General features: G+C 41.2%; 1 protein-coding gene across 2 annotated transcripts; it reads left to right on the top strand.

Annotated features, from left to right (window-relative positions):
* The first annotated feature begins 1,719 nt into the window (after nucleotides 1-1,719).
* cabp1b (calcium binding protein 1b) lies at nucleotides 1,720-17,689 on the top strand. 2 transcript variants are annotated; one of them, XM_080477169.1, is made up of 8 exons: nucleotides 1,851-2,847; nucleotides 12,554-12,721; nucleotides 13,632-13,662; nucleotides 13,781-13,924; nucleotides 14,108-14,217; nucleotides 14,563-14,637; nucleotides 14,772-14,844; nucleotides 16,088-17,689. In XM_080477169.1, exons 1-8 carry the CDS (start codon nucleotides 2,170-2,172, stop codon nucleotides 16,111-16,113), a joined length of 1,305 nt encoding a protein of 434 aa, XP_080333295.1. In that variant the 5' UTR covers nucleotides 1,851-2,169; the 3' UTR covers nucleotides 16,114-17,689. The 2 variants fall into 2 exon arrangements, with proteins under 2 accessions (XP_080333296.1, XP_080333295.1); XM_080477170.1 differs by lacking the exon at nucleotides 12,554-12,721 and having other exon boundaries at nucleotides 1,720-2,847.
* Nucleotides 17,690-17,994: the final 305 nt, after the last annotated feature.

Genomic DNA, 17,994 nt, shown 5'->3' with positions numbered 1-17,994 from the left:
GAGGAGGAGGGGGATGGGTGCGGTGGAGTTGAGATACTTTGCCTCTCCCTGGAGCAAAAGAGACAGAGACACAGATGTCAAAGAACAAAAATTCCCCTGAGAGAAGAGGGCAAAATCTGCTCATTTCTCAGCTCTGCACACTGAAACACAATTCGTGAGAGCTTGTATGTCTAATTGGCCGCGTACGTTCACAGCCTCACATACTTCTGCACTGCATCCCTGGACATCTGCTCTGAGAATTATGACCCTGGGTGTGCAGATGGGATGAGACTGAAGGATTGCCACGCTGCTGTTTAAGTCGTTTTTTCCGTTTTAACTTTGTAGTCACGGTTGTTTAGTGACCCAAAGACAAATTCTCTATCAGGTTATTGACACCATCACATTGTGATTACACAACAGTGTTGTTTGTTTGCAGAAAAGTGACAGAGAGCAGACTGGGTCTCGGTATAATCTATTCTTACAGCTTAAAATTCCAATGATCATTATAGAGCTTTGTGTTGATAAAAAAAAATATCCACAGTGTGAAACTTAACCAACAGCTGTTTCTTATGTATACTACTTTACCAGTTTAATACAATTGTAGCTTGTCATAATTTTACATAGCTGGATATTGCGTATCTGTTTTCCATTCATTTTCTCCATCGTGAGCAGAAAAGGTCTGTCTAATGCTTTCAAAGGCTTTCAAAGTGTGAGTAGTCACAGAATTCAAACCACATTATGCACCATCCAGTACTTATGATGCACATATGCATCCTCCTACACGAAGTAATAATCGTTGCTGTTTTTTCACAAGGTCTTTGAATGTTTAAGATGTTGCACTTAAGTTAATCTAAAAACTGTTGTCACTATTACACTTACAATATAACATTTTGAATATTTTTTCTCTTTTAAACAGGATTTCTTCTTGAAAGTTCAAAAAATGGAAAATAAAATCATACAAGGACAAGGCTTTCACCTGATCCTTAAAATCTCTCTGCAGTATGGACCCCTGGTGCACAAAAAAATCAGATTCAGATTTTCTTGTATATGGGCCTAAGAAGGTCCTCTCAACAAAACAATGCCATGTCATGTAACCGCATCTTTTTGGCCGATCATCCACATGACATGGCGTTTTAAGAGCCTGAAACCGACGTTGTTTTGGGAACGGGATCCAGAGTGGAGAAATTTGAAAATGGGCGTTGATATGGGGATAGGCACATTTGCTGAAAATTATGATGTTGTCACTGTGTCTTCTTCTCTATTATTAGTGTAATTCTGTGGCAGAGTTACAGCGCCACCTATGGGCATATGAACTATATTGTTTTGAATCGTTTTCATGGTGCCTTGTGGACAGGAAACTTTTTAAGAATGACAGGGAGAAAAAAGATAATTTTGGCTCACATGGGCTGGGCCTAAGAACTTCCTAAATTAAACCATGATTACGTTGTTATTAAAACTACATTAAAATAAGTTTGATAAATGAATAGCAATATTAGTGAGATGGTTTTAACAGACAATTAGTCTGCATGGGAAGTTCAAGGATCAGGATTTTTTTCTTATCCTTGATTAAACAGGACTTTTTGTCTTGTGTTTAGTTGAACTGACCTAAAAGTTATAGCAGCCTGTCTGCAGGACACGCATCTATTCCCAAACACGTCCTTGAAAAAGACCACTGTCCACTGGCATTAGTGTCACTGCAGACACTTGTTGACTTTTCACTGTTTCTAAAAATATTTGGCCATAGACGCTTGTGACTTCGAAAGACACGCAACGTCATGATATATGTGAAGAGGTGGTAAATGAATTTCTGGTACGATCAAATAAATAAGGTTAACCAAGAGGCTCATTATGCAAGAAATCCCATCTGTGGTGACGTGTGAACTTAGTGCGTGCATGTGCAGCATCTCGGTGACACGCGCCAGCGCAACACTGTGCTGCCATCCAAACTTCTCGGAGCCCCCACGAGAGGCTGACCGACCTCCTGGCTGCCACTTCCAGCTGCACTTCACATCTTTTGCTGCAAAGGGCGAAGTCAGGTGGTGAGGGTACAGGCTGTGCATGAGTGGTGAGGAGTGAGGAGTGTGAGGTTGCACACCTGCACGTGGCGGAGGACTGCCTTCTTTTCCTTTGCGCGCGACCTTCAGCCTCCATCAGATTCACTTCGCACTGTCTGGCGAAAGAAAGCGGACGATGAGCTCCTCTCTGCCCAAAAGCGAGTCGACCACTTCCCTGCTGAGGTCCTCCGGTCTGAACCGCAGGTCTGCGCACTCGGATCACGGTCCGCACGGTCACCGGAGCAACCGCGCGCACCATCATCATCCCACCGGAGCCAGAGACGGCGACGATGAAGTCTGGACGGAGGACTGCGAGACCAGTGCGCGGAGACCTCTCTGTCAACCAAGACACGCCGACTCTCGACATTCAGGTGATCACCACCGGGCGCATAAGAGCCACTCTCACCGGCAGCCAGGGACGCTGGATGACAATTACGCGCAGGAGGACGCGAGGATCAGGGCTAGCAGACACCCAAAGGAGCGTGGGAAGTCCTCCAAATCCAAACAGTCGCAGCATCACCATGACTCCTCCAGAGGAGAGATGCCTCCTTCACAGCATCCCCACGCCGGCTCCCGGCAGGACAGGAGGACTTCACCGACCCCATCGTATCCAAAACACGCGGACGAGGCGGCTTTTTTCTTCGAGTCCAGTGAGAGAGTCGTCACCGTGTCCTCTTCCAGTCTCGGCTCGGACCAACACGCTGCCAGCGCACCTACAAAGCCCGCATCCAGCCGCACGTCCAAACGCCTGAGCGCAACGTTGTCTGAGTATGACTCCTCTCTCCATCCCATAGTCAAGTCCGTCTTTGGGCAGGTAAGGAGGCGTCAATGGGAATTAAAGCCTGAAAACCGCCTGAAACTATTTAAAACTAAAGTAACAGAGAAACTACAATTTGTATTAGTCTATGCACTATATAAGGATGTCTTAATATTTCATCTACTTTTTTCCAACTTTCATCATTTAAAGCACATAAAAGGACATTTGAAGAGGATTTTATCAACATAGTTTATTCCTAAAAACTATTAAGCTCTGAAACGCGTGTGTCTTTTTTCATATGGTACAGGGTTGCATTACAAGCTTGAAAGAAAAGAAATCATCACCAGGGATCACACTTGTATTACTGCTGTATATAATAAAATTATTTGAAATTCAAATGATCCCATTTGCATTCACAGTGTACAATGAGGCACTTGGGTAGCAACACAAAATTGATGTAAAACAGTCAGAAATTTAAAAAGAAACCATTATATATGCCAAGATAAAATAACTTTAAAAGGTTTCAAGAATAACTTTTTTTATTTTATCCTATTTCTCTGTTTTAGTTTGAAGTTTCCTCCTCTCGTGTTCACATTTGGTTGACTAACATGGTTTGGCATTAGTATTAACATTAACATGGGTAACTATCAGAAATGGTTCTCAGGTGAGATGCAGGTGAAGCTAAAGCCACATGCACGTCCAGCCACCTCAGCAGAACAGATTAAAAATTAATACGTGTTTTCAATGAAAATCTGGCTCCTGTATATATGTGGGATCTATTACTTTCTCAATGGGGCGGTGAAGTTCATACAGTCACTTTCTTTGTTTGTGTCACCAGCGGGGATCAACTTTCCCTCTGTATGGAAAATACTTCAACCATAAACACTTGTCAGGCACTCATTCACTGACACACAGATACAAGGGTAAATGATCCAGTCATGCTGACGCACATTGATGTAACTTAAACATCATCTGACTGCTTGATACATAAAGGGCTTTTGTTTGCCTACTATTGCATTAATTTTCTGCAAGGTACCAATTTCTGCAGTTACTCAGACAGATCACAGAGGATGTGATCTGTCCTCCCCCCCCAATCCTTTTCTTGTTTCATTGAAACCCTTCTTTAGGAGTCAATGATAAAAAGCTCAGGAGGAGACAATTACCTCCTTGTGCGCTAATGTGTTCCAGAAATAACTCCTTCAATCCAGGCCAGGGCTTCAATCAGTCTTAGGGGTTCCAGTGAGGCGAAACCCATCCAGCAGTGTGCTATATAAGGTCTCCAGAGCTGCAGATGTGTGTGTCTGTCCTTGCGTGTGCGTGCGTGTGTGTGTCTGCGTGGAAAGAGGGATTGCTTCCAGTTTCTGGCAAATCTGTAAATCATCACTTTCCTTTTTCGTTCCAAAATCTTGCGTGATTGAAATTCTTAGAGGAAATTCAACCAAGATGTTTGTTGCTGTGATAATTATGATGGAAATACATTACAGCTTTTAGGAGGAGTGATACAAAGCAATCAAAGCAGAACTAACTCAGGTTCAAATTGCTTTGCTACTGCAATACATGTGTTGTTTTTCCGACACAATCAAGTCTTCAAAGTGATTGTAAACTGCATGAAATCACATTGACATTATCATCTATCAAAATAAGCTTTTAATAGTCAGAAAGACTTTATATGTGGATGCAAAATCATTTTTATACAGTATGAATGAGAGATCAATCATGTGAAAGTGCAAGAAAAATATAGAGCTTGAAGTCATGTAAGTGTGAGAGTTTGAAAATAATGTTTTCACCTGCTCAATTTTACTCAAGTTGTTGAACTCGCTTGACCCCATAGTAATGAAAAGGTTTCTTCTCATCTCGCTCCTGGAAGACTTGTAGTTCCATGATGCAGAATCAGATTCAAACTCTTTCATTTCACATTTTCTTATGTAACATCAAGATCTGCATACAATCTCAACTGAACTCTTTCGCTGTGAGTAGAAGAAGCTAAAAATAGCGCATCAAGACCTGATTATGAGAGACTGGAGGGAGAGAGAAATTTTTGTTTTGTTTTGTTTTTGTCTTGCTAAATTCTTCAAAGAATTCGAAATACATTCTACCTGAAATAAAATCATAAGCACGAGGCAATAAAAGAAGAAGTAGTTTCCAGCATGTGCAGATCTTTCTATCTGGGTTGCCCGTTTATAGTTCACATTTTTATATTCGTAGGATGAATCATAGTGACCAAAGAGCTGAGTGTGGGGGGATAGAAAAAGGACAAATGTGGTCATATTTCTTGGTCATATGTAGGTTTGGATGCAGTGATTCATGTGCTTTTACATTTTTTACTTTATATCTTTAAGGCCTTATTGCGTCATGAATGGATGCACATTCTGACCCCAAGTTAAAACTGACACCTTGATCAAGGGCAGAACATGAACAGTTTTTTTTCTTCCCCTGTCCCAATAGATATGTTTCTATTTAAAGAAAGTCTGAATAATCACTACAGACGTCAGTTTTTGTGACCCTTTCTGACCTTGTCCTACAAAACACTCACACCAAATCTGAGAATGAATACAGGCCTATTACTGAGCGAAGCACTGCTATCTTCTGCACAGATATCATCAAGGATCAGTTTAATTCCAATTTAAATTGAGATGGAATTGTGTGTGCGTGTTAACCAGCAGAGGGAGCAAGTAACATTTGAACCAGATGCTTTAAAGCCAATGAGAGCAGAGAGATGGAGAGAGAGAGAGAGAGAGAGAGAGAGAGAGAGAGAGAGAGAGAGAGAGAGAGAGAGAGAGAGAGAGAGAGAGAGAGAGAGAGAGAGAGAGACTCCTCTGTGTGTCACATCAGTGAGCGAGGAAAGAAGTGAAAGGACACGAGAGGAAGAGTGAAGGAAGCGAGGGAATCGGACAAATCAGGAGGACAAAGAGTAAAATGGGAAGAGAGCGGCTTAGCTGGAAGACCTGATGATTGTTATGTAAGACAAACGCACATCAGCTCTCACTTCCCTGCTCCCACCTGACAACTCAGAAGACAATGTGAGGAAAGGTCTTACAACACAGATTAGATCCTTACATCCTCAAATAGTTTTCCTGTTACTCTCCTTGCATGTGCAGCCAACTCATGTTTCCTGTCTGACAGTCCAATTTCTCCTTTACTCTTTGATCTTTCTCTTCTTCTTTTTGCTCAGGGGTCACACTGACCTTGATGACATCTGACGGGGAAATAGATAAAAGAGTCTTCCTTTTAAAAAAAAAGGGTGAAAATGAGTTTCACAAAAGGGGGTATAATCTGAGCGGAGATGGGAGGAAACGAGTGGCATCAACGCTTTCACTACAGCATATGCCTCCTCTATATCCGGAGTGTAACGGGCTATTTTTGGACACGCATGGGTATTTTTATATCGGTGCTGGCAAAAAGGAGGAGGTAGAAAATTCCCTCTTGGCTAAACCCTTTTTTGAGATGGGGATTAAAGCCCATGCACACAACTGCATAGTACCACAATGTGCATGATGACGCTCAATATTCATAGAGACCCGAGGCTGAGAGTAAATCACGGCAAACGAGACAGAGGACAAAGGATGAATGAGTCAGAGGGAAAACAGAAGAGGTTTAATTGATATGCAGGTTCGAGATGTTAAACCGGAGTGACTGTATTTTGTGAAATTACCCTCAAATCCCACAATATTCCTCTTTTGACAGTTGTAGCTAATCTGATCCGAATGGTTTAATCAGCTGGAAGATAAAACCGTGGCGTCTCAGTTTGCGCACGAGAAGATGACGCAAGTATTCATTGTGCATTTTTTTTTCTTTTTTTTTACTGCAGAGACATCCTCTGATGATGAACATGCACACAGAAAAACCTCAAGGTCTCGGTTTCACTCTCTGCCTTTGCATCAGGATGCACTGTGATAAAAAAAAAAAAAAAGGGACTTTCTTCTTGCTTTGGAGGAATAATCAATGAGTCTGTGAAATGTTCACATCATTGCACTTTACAAATAGGACAAAATCTTGTCTGCAGAAACAGTATTTGTCCTCTACTATCTCAGCTCATGTAACAGTTCACAGCAGTAGTTAAAACAGGATCATATTTCACCTTATAGTCTTAATAAATCTTTTCCATGAGGGAAGTTTCCATATTCTAAGCACTTAAATATTATATTAAAATACATTTGCCACAAAAAAAACAACTATGCTGATCTGAATGAGTCTGTTAATGACTCCTGATAAACTGGTACCTCAACAGTCACCTGCTAATTCCTGTGTTTCTGAGTCGTGTGTGTAAAAGGAAAAAGATAGTAAGAGAGTACTACAGTGAGAGGGAGAGAGAGAGAGAGAGAGAGAGAGAGAGAGAGAGAGAGAGGGAGAGAGAGAGAGAGAGCTCTTGCCTTTGCATACTATATAGAATGACATTATGAGAGCTGACGGTTCCTGTGTCTGACATCTGATGTGTTCTGAAGTTCACAATGAGCCTCCGGTGAGAGGCTGGATGAATCATTGGTGGAGCAGCACAGAGGAGCAGCGCAGATACTGAATGGGAGTGAGATCTGAAACAACTTTGGCGTGAATGTGTTTATTAAAAATAGCAGAGAACAAACAAGGTCGAACGGGAGAGGGAATCGCGGATGTACGCCTGTGCTGCAGTGAACGATACTGAAGACGCTTCCCTGTAGAAATGACTTTTATTACATGTAGTATTGTTTTGACAGAGGTTGGAGAAGTACAGAGCTCCTTGAAATCCCCCCCCCCCCCCCCCAGAAAATCTCCTTTTTTTTTTTAAACATGGGATGCATCATGCGGCACTGACTTAACATTTATCTTCTGGAGAGAGTCTGTGTGTCTAACTTAAATCTGTTTTTAGTAAATAACAAAAAAAGCATGTGTATAGTTGACTTGTTTTATATTGAAGGCTAATCAATATTCTTATGGGAATAGTCAATTGACGCATGAGATGATCTGCATATGTTTCCTGCTGGCTATCCCACGTGTATCATCAAAATGCTCTTTAGGTAATAATGCCTTGCATACTATTATATTGGTGTTGCAGGTAATTATATACCTGACCTGGATGAACTTTGACTCTTTAGAAAAAATAACATTTGTTAGCGTGATTGTCTTTTCTGGATGTGACACAACAACACAACATCTGGCTCAAAGATTCAAAGGTTATTACTACAACTGTCTATTTTTTCACTTACAAGGCCATTGGGGTCAGTTAGGCATGCCAGGTCAGGTTTTTGCCCCCATCTAGTGGCCATAGTGATTATGGAGGCAACAGTGTATGGAGTCAGGAGATAATGTATAAAGAAGCAGGAAGTCTGAGTCAGACAGCAGGTTGGTGCTTAAAGCAGGACTTCGAACCAGTGAAATCAACCGGTTGATACATATTTGTTTTACTCGTAATCAGGACATGTACTTTGCGTGAAATTATAAGCACCATTTTCTAATAAATAATTACAACTTTTTTCTATAAACAACAAATAATTTCTTCATGATGACATTATTTCTACATGACTACATTTATATTTCATCTGTCTTTCACGCCTGGTGATTTCTGGTCGACCCAGCTGGATTTTAGGACCGAGTGCAGTGCAGCAGGGAAGGAACCAACATGACACTTACACTGTTTTGCTGAGCAAAACCATCACACTGAGACTCGCCTGAAGACGAGGTTTCAGTTCATTCATTCATTAGCCTTTATTTAGTCAGGAGAACCACATTGATCACAAGATCCAATATTCACATGGATGAAAATCAAGGAAAAGCTAGATTTGGGGAAATAAACTTTAAATGCATTGTTGAATGCAATGAGACCCACGTGAAAGTGTTGAAAAGCTGTACAATATGATCCCTTTAACAAGGATAAAGGTCTGATATATTCCAATAATCATTCATGTATTTGGATTCAATAATGTCTCACAAACAAAGGTACAGCGTGATACATATGTATGGAAATAATAACAATGCTACTGGGTTGATACTATTCCGAGCAGGTTACTGTACCAGAGTATTAAGCAGAAAATAGTGCCAGAAGCTGTTACAGTGCTGACATGATTTTGTTTCTGTAGACCTCAGTTTTTAGAAAAGCTCCAAATTTAGAAAGAATCTTTTTTTTTTTCAGATATTGTGGCCAACAACAAAAAGTGTGTGTGTGTGTGTGTGTGTGTGTGTGTGTGTGTGTGTGTGTGTGTGTGTGTCTGCGTGCGTGCGTGCGTGTGTTTGTTTGCATTTGCACGTGCTGTTTTACTTCCTCCAGAATCCATGTGTCATTTCTTGCACATTTTCTCTTTGATCTGAATCCAAAACCCCTCAAGCTTAACATGACTTTGTGCTGCCTCAGTGTGTGTGTGTGTGTGTGTGTGTGTGTGTGTGTGTGTGTGTGTGTGTGTGTGTGTGTGTGTGCCTTTTGGTGTGTTTTTCAGAAAAAGAGGGGGATGGATGCTGTGGGTAGAGTAAGGGGAAAGAGAGAGTGGTGTTGTATTTTTAGCTCCACAGCCCCACATCAATGTGGGTTTAATCGTGTGTGTGTGTGTGTGTGTGTGTGTGTGTGTGTGTGTGTGTGTGTGTGTGTGTGTGTGTGTGTGTGTGTGTGTGTGTGTGTGTGTGTGTGTGTGTGTGTGTGTGTGTGTGTGTGTGTGTGTGTGTGTGTGTGTGTTTGGATTACTGTCTCCAGCGTCTTGCTCAGGGGAAGGTAATATGCTTGTCCGAACGAGCTTTTTCTGTCACATTCGCATAGACGGTCTAAAACTGTGGAGTGAGCAGGAGCTGAGGGAGAGAGTGAGGGGAAAAGCAAAAGAGACTGACGGACAGAGAGGGAGAGAGAAAGAGGGAAAGAGAGAGAGAGAGAGAGAGGGAGAGAGAGAGCGTACAGGGGAGGGAGGAATGACACTGTAGGAGAGAGGATGGAATGAATAAGCAATCTTGCTTTTCCACTCCTGCCTCTTGCATCTCGCACTGATCACATGCATGCTTCTTTTTCCTCGTGTATCTTTCTGTTGTTCTGATCTGTCCTTGCTTATTGTTTACATATTTCCTCCTTTGTCTGAGCATCCCTCCCTCCCCTCTACCTTCCAGTGTCCTTGCCTTGAGGTCCTCCCTGCTAACTCCTTTCCCTTGTGCTCCGTTGTTCCTCCTAATGATACCCCTGCTCCTCTCCCTGCCTTTTCCCAAATGTCCTGTTATATTAGTCAATGACCCACTGAACCGTCTATCCCTTTCTAATCACTGCTATTCCCATGCATGCCTGGAAACACATGCATACACACATGCATACACGTGCATTTAAATACAGGCACACAAACACAGGCAAAGTTAGAGAGAAAACATAAAACAAGAAGGATTTTTTTTTCTTGCAATGGGCAACTCTGTAAAGTCGCTTAAAATTTTCACCAAAAAGGTAAGGTCTGCTTTGAAGTTTTTCACTCCGCTGTGGTCTCCCCTCCCCAAAACCCCCTGACTCTGATGCATGCTTGTTTTCATGGTGTGTTCCCACTTTGACCAACAGCTATTTGACTGGATGTGTGCTGACAGAGCTCTTTGTATTTTACCTGTTGTGATGAACGTTTTAAACTGTGTTTTGTTCATGTTGGAGCACGTTGGAGAATAATGAACCAATCCTTCAACACAAAGCCTGTGTCCACTGTTGTTGTTTTAGTCCACATTTAGTGGCTTACTGACATAGACTTTTTTTTTTTTCTGATTTGACAATATTAAAGGTTTGAGAATATAAATTGTCACAATGCTTTTCAGAACATGGATGCAGACAGAGGTCAGAACTTGACCTGATGACTGAGATTATGAATTACAACCATCTCACTAACCTTTAGAGGCAGTCAGGTCGACCATGAATCCCACTTTCCCAGCGAGAACAAGATGCTGCCCTGTTGAACATTCACCTGCAGGACATAATCAGTCAGTAGACATTTATAAAAACAGTCATGCAACCACATCAGATTCCTTTGGCTCAAAAGCTCCACTGGCATTGGGTCTTTTGGTATATTACCACATCCACTTTAGTATCTCTTGCATCTGCTGTCCTTGTCCTATCAATGCATGCTTGAATGGATTCTCAGTGTTGCAAAGAGACAGTCCCACAAATAGAATTTCCTCCTTCATATCAGCAGCTGCACATCCTTGAGGAAGCACAATATGACAAGCAACTGTTGATGCCATCTGTGCAAAATGGTGGTGGAGAGCTACAGAAGTTCTTGCCTGACTTCAGTCTTTTTTTTCTTTCTTTTCTGTTCTTTTTCTTTCTTTTATATAATGGCTAGCGCGTGGCTTCATCGTAGTTATCTGGCACGATACAGCCTTGGACAGCCCTGCTCCATGCATCACTAGGTCAGATTACCCAGTGGGCATCCGTTCCTGTGGTGAGAACTGCAGGAAAGCACGGACTGGCATTAGCACTGGCATGATAACAGATCGAGTGTGAAGGTCATTTGTAAAGCACATGGCGCCGTGTATCTTTACCTAAAGGACAACAATGCATATTAATATCGGTTATGTGTTCCTGAAAATGTCTTATGTTTGCTGTATAACTCATCTGGAGATAATATTAGGTCATGTCAGGGAGATTTAAAGCAGCAGCAAAATGCTCCCTTGCTGATTTGCTGTGATGTGAAGTCTACTTCACTTGCTTCTAGTTGAATGTTTCTCCACTGAGACCAAACCAAAATGACATGTTTTATACCCGATAAATTACCACCTTCAAATCGGCATGATACAAATGTGCAGTCGTAACAGAGGAAATTTTCCAAGAGCCCCGTGTGAGCGGCATCAGGCTGCTGCTCTCTAATTTAAACATTAGTGAGAGCAATTGTTGTCCCTCATATGGCTTTGTTTCGAGGAAGCTTTATTCCACTGCCAGGCAGTGATTGCCTGATTTTAATTAACCTGTAGCTCTCTCAGTAATTGGGACCACTGATGTAAAAAATAACATTTGCCCCCTGGTTGACCGGTTAATTGGTGATTATAATTACATGGCTGAGTGAACTGAAGCTTCATCAAGAAAACCGTGACGTCATCTTCAGAATCGAGGAGAAATCTCAGGAGCTCAGTCCAGTCCTTGATTATTGATATGATGAGCTGTCAACCCTTGAAATTCCCTCAAAGTACCAGACACCAAAGTACCAGTAATGCACTATTGTAGATTTTATATTTCAAATAATTGAATAGTTATTTCAGTTTATCACAGCATCAGTCAGACTTGATTTTTTTCCCTATCTCATATAAAAATACTGTTTTTACTTAATTCATTTCTGAGATTTGAAAAACCCCCAAAAAACATATTACGATCAATGGATATACCTATAACTAAAGCCAGTGTGATTTTGACAGGATGATAGAGGGCATCAGGTTAGCTCAAACTACAAAAACACAAGTAAATAGTCCTTTAAAGTACGAATCGTTGCAGCAGAAGGATGATTATATATCTGCTGTACAGAGAGCTAAATGATAAATTCAACCAGTGACCTGATCTCACACATGATGTGGAGACTGAGTCGTGCAGGATGGTGACCTACCGGATGAAGTCACAGATGGCATCAGTTGCTCTGTCATGATATCACACCTCTCCTCTATCAGACTGACCCGACTCAACACTTTATTGTGGCTGACCGTCATGTGTCAGTTGATTATGATCCCTCAGTGAACATCCCTCCTCCCCAACTCCACGTTGGCTCCTTGTTGACAAAATGCATCAACAAACTGAGTCACAGTCTCTACCCCTGTCTTTGCATCTGCTCCCACATCCGGCCCCCCACTCCGGATGCTGCTCCAGGACCAGAAGAAGAACTACAAAGCAGTGCAGTCCTGTGAGGAGGGGGGATCTGGGGGGGCCTATCTTGAGCCACTAGTGGCCCTGGCCCAGAACGGAGCCAACATGCACAACGTGTTGGGGCCTGCATGCATCTTTCTGCGCAAGGGCTTCGCTGAGAGCCGGCAGGCTGTACGTAAGTCCAGAAAATATCATGTGCATGCATGCCGAGAGAGATTAGCACACAATGCAGTACATGCACAATAACCGAATCTCATCAGGAATGTGTGTAGTAGTAATCACCTTCCACTGTAATGTCAGCACATATAAAGAAGAGCTGTGGAGCTGAGGAAACAGTATATTCAGAATACGACAGCTCAAAATGTTTACGTTTGTAATGTTTGTAGGCTGTGTGTGTATGTGTGTGTGTGTGTGTATGTGTGTGTGTGTGTGTGTGTGTGTGTGTGTGTGTGTGTTTGTGTTTGTGTGTGTGTGTGTGAGGCCACACAAAAACATGCTGGACATTTGCTGCAGGATGGAGGATTACTCACAGGGGTTATGGTGACACCAGAATGACTCTTCACATAGAAGTAATCTTTTTTTCCCCCCTCATTTCCAGCAGTTGACGACACGAGTCGACTTCTTGTTATGAAAGAGAAAACAATGCCGAACTCCTCAGTGTTGACAACTGCTCTGGTGATGAACATCCCGGATACATGGATACAGTCGTTGCGAATGAGTCACTCGACCTCACGAACTTATCAGCAACACCACCAGCAGAAACATGTTAATCACAAACACACAGCCACACAGCATTGCCACAAAAGGTTTAAAAAGCTTTCTCTACTAACTTACAGTGTCCTATTCCGAATTCTTCTTGATGGCCCACCATGTCACAAATTACCAAGACTGCATGTTTTCCTCACTGTGTGATCTCACTGATCTTCCTCTCAAGCTGGAAACTTGAAGTACTGCTGGCACGATGCGGCCATTGCCTGCTCATCTTTTACAGCGTCATGTTGTGTAAAGCAGGCTGCTTATTGGCGGGATTTCTTTAAGAAACAGTGTTTGGATCCTAACCCCGCTCTCTGATCCCTTACAGGACCGAGAGCTGAGGCCAGAAGAAATGGATGGTACAGTATATTCACAAGAAGGATATGATGCAAAAGAACTGCACTTTTCTTAAACTTCAGAAAAAAAATAAAAAACACAACCTGGCTAGTTCCCATGTTTTGTTTCACTTGCTTTCAGAGTTGCGTGAGGCTTTCAAGGAGTTTGACAAAGACAAAGATGGATTCATTGGCTGTAAAGACCTGGGAAACTGCATGAGGACGATGGGCTACATGCCAACAGAGATGGAGCTCATCGAGCTGAGCCAGCAGATCAACATGAACTGTAATTTAAACTGTAACTGAGTATTCATGGGTACACGTTTATGAACGAACTTTAGTCCATACTTCATTCCTTCTTAATAAATCTTTAAAAAATTCTCTATTTTTTTTAAAAGTACAAATATACTCTTGTCAGTCTTTGTGTATTGACGTTAACTCAGTATTCTTTTTGCAATCGGTCCTTCAGTGGGAGGACACGTTGACTTTGAGGACTTTGTTGAACTCATGGGGCCAAAACTTCTGGCTGAAACAGCAGACATGATTGGAGTGAAGGAGCTGAGGGATGCGTTCAAGGAGGTGAGTAATGACAAGAAGAAAAGCTGGCGTGATGGCAAGGCAGCATAATAAAATGACACAACAGGACCTTTTCTACCGACTACATTCTGTAAATAACAAAGAGGAGCTTTGAGTACAGAACTAATGTGTCTGTTCAGAAGAGGATGCGAGCTGATTCACTGAGACTACTAAATTTGGAAAATGAGCCTTCCATAGTCCAACAGAAAAGGACAACTGCATCATTGCTGAAGCAAAACAGTTTCTGCTCAATACGTGTTTTCTTATTTACTTGTGGTTTCTGAAGGAGCACAGGTCCAGGATGTATTTCTACAGCCCATTTGTTTATTTTGTTTTTTTCATTTTTAGTTTGACACCAATGGCGACGGCCAGATCAGCACAGCAGAACTCCGGGAGGCGATGAAAAAACTGTTAGGACAACAGGTACAGTGCTGCAAGCAGAGTTTGTCCTCCATCAATCACTGTCTGTCTGAATATTGTCAATGCTCCACTTTGTAGTCATAACTGTTGCCTCAGTTTGTGCAGCAGACATTCACACGTTTCCACACAACATGCAGGTTGGGCACAGAGACCTGGAGGACATCCTCCGCGACATCGACCTCAATGGAGATGGACATGTGGACTTTGAAGGTAAATTCATGTAATTTAATTATGAACAATGATGCTATACTCTGCAGACCATGTGCGATATGAGGTTTCACATTTAGAAATGGTGAAGTTCCAATTTTATGTTGGCGCACATACATCTGTGAATATGTTAATGTTATACTCACACCCTAAACGTCCGCACACATGCACACACACACACAGAGTTATTTTAAGAATGAGCAAAAACCCCAACATGTGTCTTGGCTTATATCTCAGTGCCCTGCTGATAGTGAGGTGAGGATGGAGGCAGCAGGTCTGTCAGATTATCCTCGTGCCAAGGGATTATTTCACTACCCAACATGAAAAGGATGCATGCAGGCAACATTGCTGTTGTTCAGTAGTGCAACAATATATATGGAAATGTAAGCTTTGGTGCCATTTTTATTTGGTATATTGACATTCAGGCAACATCTGATCAAGTAAGAAAATACATGTTCATATGTTTCAGCATGTTTTTTTTAATCAGAATGTGTTGATACCACTTCTTTAAATGAGTACAAGTTTGAGTCTCTATTGTTTTTATTTTTAATTGGCAAAGGCATATAATGTTGCAATGAATTTGAAATATAAATACTAAACATTCACGGATTCTTGATGACTTTTCTTGTTCCTCAGCTTTGATTCCTTTTGCCAGTAATCAGCGTCAAATACAAATCTCACATTGTTTATTCAATTCTTCAATTGTTATCTTTTTTATTTGGCATCATCTCTTTTATACACCAACTGGTAACACAAAGTAGCATCCATGGTTGTGTTTGTATCTGTGTTTCTTCATATTGTTGTGTCTCGCAGGCTCGAAACATCAGAAAATAATTAGGTGTAAAATGTCTGACTGTGCTCACCAGCCAGTCGGTGGAACATTTTCTTTTGTTTTGTGTTGAGGAACGTGAAGCAGAGAGAAAAGCTTTCAAGCTGGAAAACAAAACAAAAAATTGTGCAAAAACAGTGAGCTAAATACTATTGCTGAAGGAATCTGCTCAATCCGCTGGTAGATCGTGCACTTTTGTCAAACCGACTATATATTCTTCCTCAAATTAAATATGCAGGTTTGAACTACTATCTAAGGTTGATATTTTAGAAAGCGTTAAGTAGTTTGTTTGAATGTCTGATTTACTAGAATCAATTTAGTGACATGCAGAGGTATCAGCTGCTTCCAGCACCAGAAGCTGGGAGGAAGAATTGTATTTCATACGTCCTCCTTACGATCCTCTTCTGTAATTCACAGAGTTTGTGAGGATGATGTCTCGATGAGTGATCTGAATCATCGAAGTACAACCTGGATCCTTGGCTGAATAAAAAAAGGGAATAGGAGCGAATCTGGGAAACACACACACACAAAAAAAAGACAAAAAAAAAAGTAAAGGATTGTGAATTTCTTGAACTGTCAATGAACAAGACAGCGAAAACATATCAACCCTGCCCTGAAACTGCCTTGCTGAAGCACAAAGGCTGGTAAAAACAGCCAGAAGCAACACTGTTAATATTAAGCTGCTGCTGTTCCTTAGAGAATAATCAAACCCAATCACTTTAACAGTGACTTTTGCAAAGTATATTTTAAAAAAAATGTATTTCTATTCCGTGAAAACAGGGTTTGTACTGTTGATGTGTTTGCTGACCCGACGGGTAAATACTAATGTGACATGTGAGCCATTTCGCTCAAACAACCTGCAGCTAACGTTGTTGTTTGTAACTGTAGCAATCAAGATTATGCTTCTTTTTAAGACAGCCGTATGCCAGCAAACACTCAAGCCAGTACAGTACAGCTAAGCACAAATACAAAAAGGCAATATGAAAGGATTTCATGTGGTCCTGTCAGATCTGTGTTTGTGTTTCACGTATATCTTTTTTCCTCTCTATCCTTTGCTGTAGAATATTTATGTCACTGGACACTACTGTCAAACCCCTGTTAAGATGTGACTGCATTTGTTTGGGAATTATGTGTAATGTAGCAACGATACAGTTCTTCTGACATTATTAACGTCATGCCTATCTTACTGTGATGTACGTATACGTATACATATATATAAATGTAACTTTCAAGAGTGCATCGCCGCTACTTTTGTTTGAGTGAAAAATATATGGAGCTATCATTTGGAGAGCTGTCATTTTACATCTATGTTTTACTCATTCTGAATATTACTCTGCATGAATACTCAGAATACATAAAACTTGTTTTTGCGGCTGAGAAATAATCTGCACCTCACTGCAGCAGGTGATCAGAGGAGCATTATGAAAGATGAAAAGAAAGTTTCTCTTAATGCTTTAAATCGTTTATCCCAGAGCTTTGATACATGCGTTTGTTTACTGGCTTTTTATGAGTCTGCAGAAAACTTCTGAGGTGAAAATGTTTCACTTCTGGTGCGCCATCTACATTTTTAACTTGAATACCTCAAATCAAATTGAACGATCAACCTCATCCATAAAGTCAGCGTACTCTAGCACCTACTGCATTACCCTTCATTATCAATATTTGTGAGGAGGCTGTCTCAGCTTCTTTATGCAAAAAGCCAAAGAGAGTTTACAAAAGGACCACGAGTCTAATTTATTGTAGTAAGTTCATGCTGTATCTTTCAGAAATCTCACGCAGTGGATGATCTTTTCAAAACGACTGCTCTAAATGTCCTCAGATAGTTTGGACAGATGCAGGTTTGGAGGAGTGTTCAGGAATAGATATATTGGTACATGCATGCGATGAAGTTCAGATATTTTCTAAAAGGGAAACTTACTGTTTGATTTAACTTGTCTTAATTGTGTGTAACTATGCATGCTTCAAAGAACTGCGATTTGTAGCAGATGGTATGACAATAAAGGTTTTTATTTCAACCTGAGAAGTGCTTGTGTGTTTCTGCATGTTTTATTCAAGTTGTTTAAATAAGAATCCGTCCAGAAAGCAAGATTATAAAATCTCTGCTACAGTCCGACTCATCACAGACCAAGTAAATCTATTTTGGTTCGTGTTTTAGATCGTCACTCTTTTTCTTTTAAAAGGAGTGATAGTAATAGTCTGGCTCTTATCAGAGCATATAGGCAACATTTCTGACTAAAAGTGGCAATTTTGTGTCTCGATCGCCAAACAAACCTTCAAACTTGAATTGACACAGCTGAAAACCTTCAGATATAGTTTGTGTGTGG

This window comes from Lipophrys pholis (genome assembly GCF_963383615.2).
Source record: "Lipophrys pholis genome assembly, chromosome: 12".
In the NCBI taxonomy this organism is placed as follows: Eukaryota; Metazoa; Chordata; class Actinopteri; order Blenniiformes; family Blenniidae; genus Lipophrys; species Lipophrys pholis.
The sequence above is the reverse complement of the archived record's forward strand: the minus strand, read 5'-3'. Positions and strand labels throughout refer to the sequence as shown.

Excerpts from the sequence above, each read along its gene's own strand:
- cabp1b (XM_080477169.1), top strand. The coding sequence starts at position 2,170 with ATGAGCTCCTCTCTGCCCAAAAGCGAGTCGACCACTTCCCTGCTGAGG. Across the intron at positions 13,925-14,107 it reads CCAGCAGATCAACATGAACT|TGGGAGGACACGTTGACTTT; the intron begins GTAATTTAAACT and ends TCGGTCCTTCAG. Across the intron at positions 14,218-14,562 it reads TGAGGGATGCGTTCAAGGAG|TTTGACACCAATGGCGACGG; the intron begins GTGAGTAATGAC and ends TTTCATTTTTAG.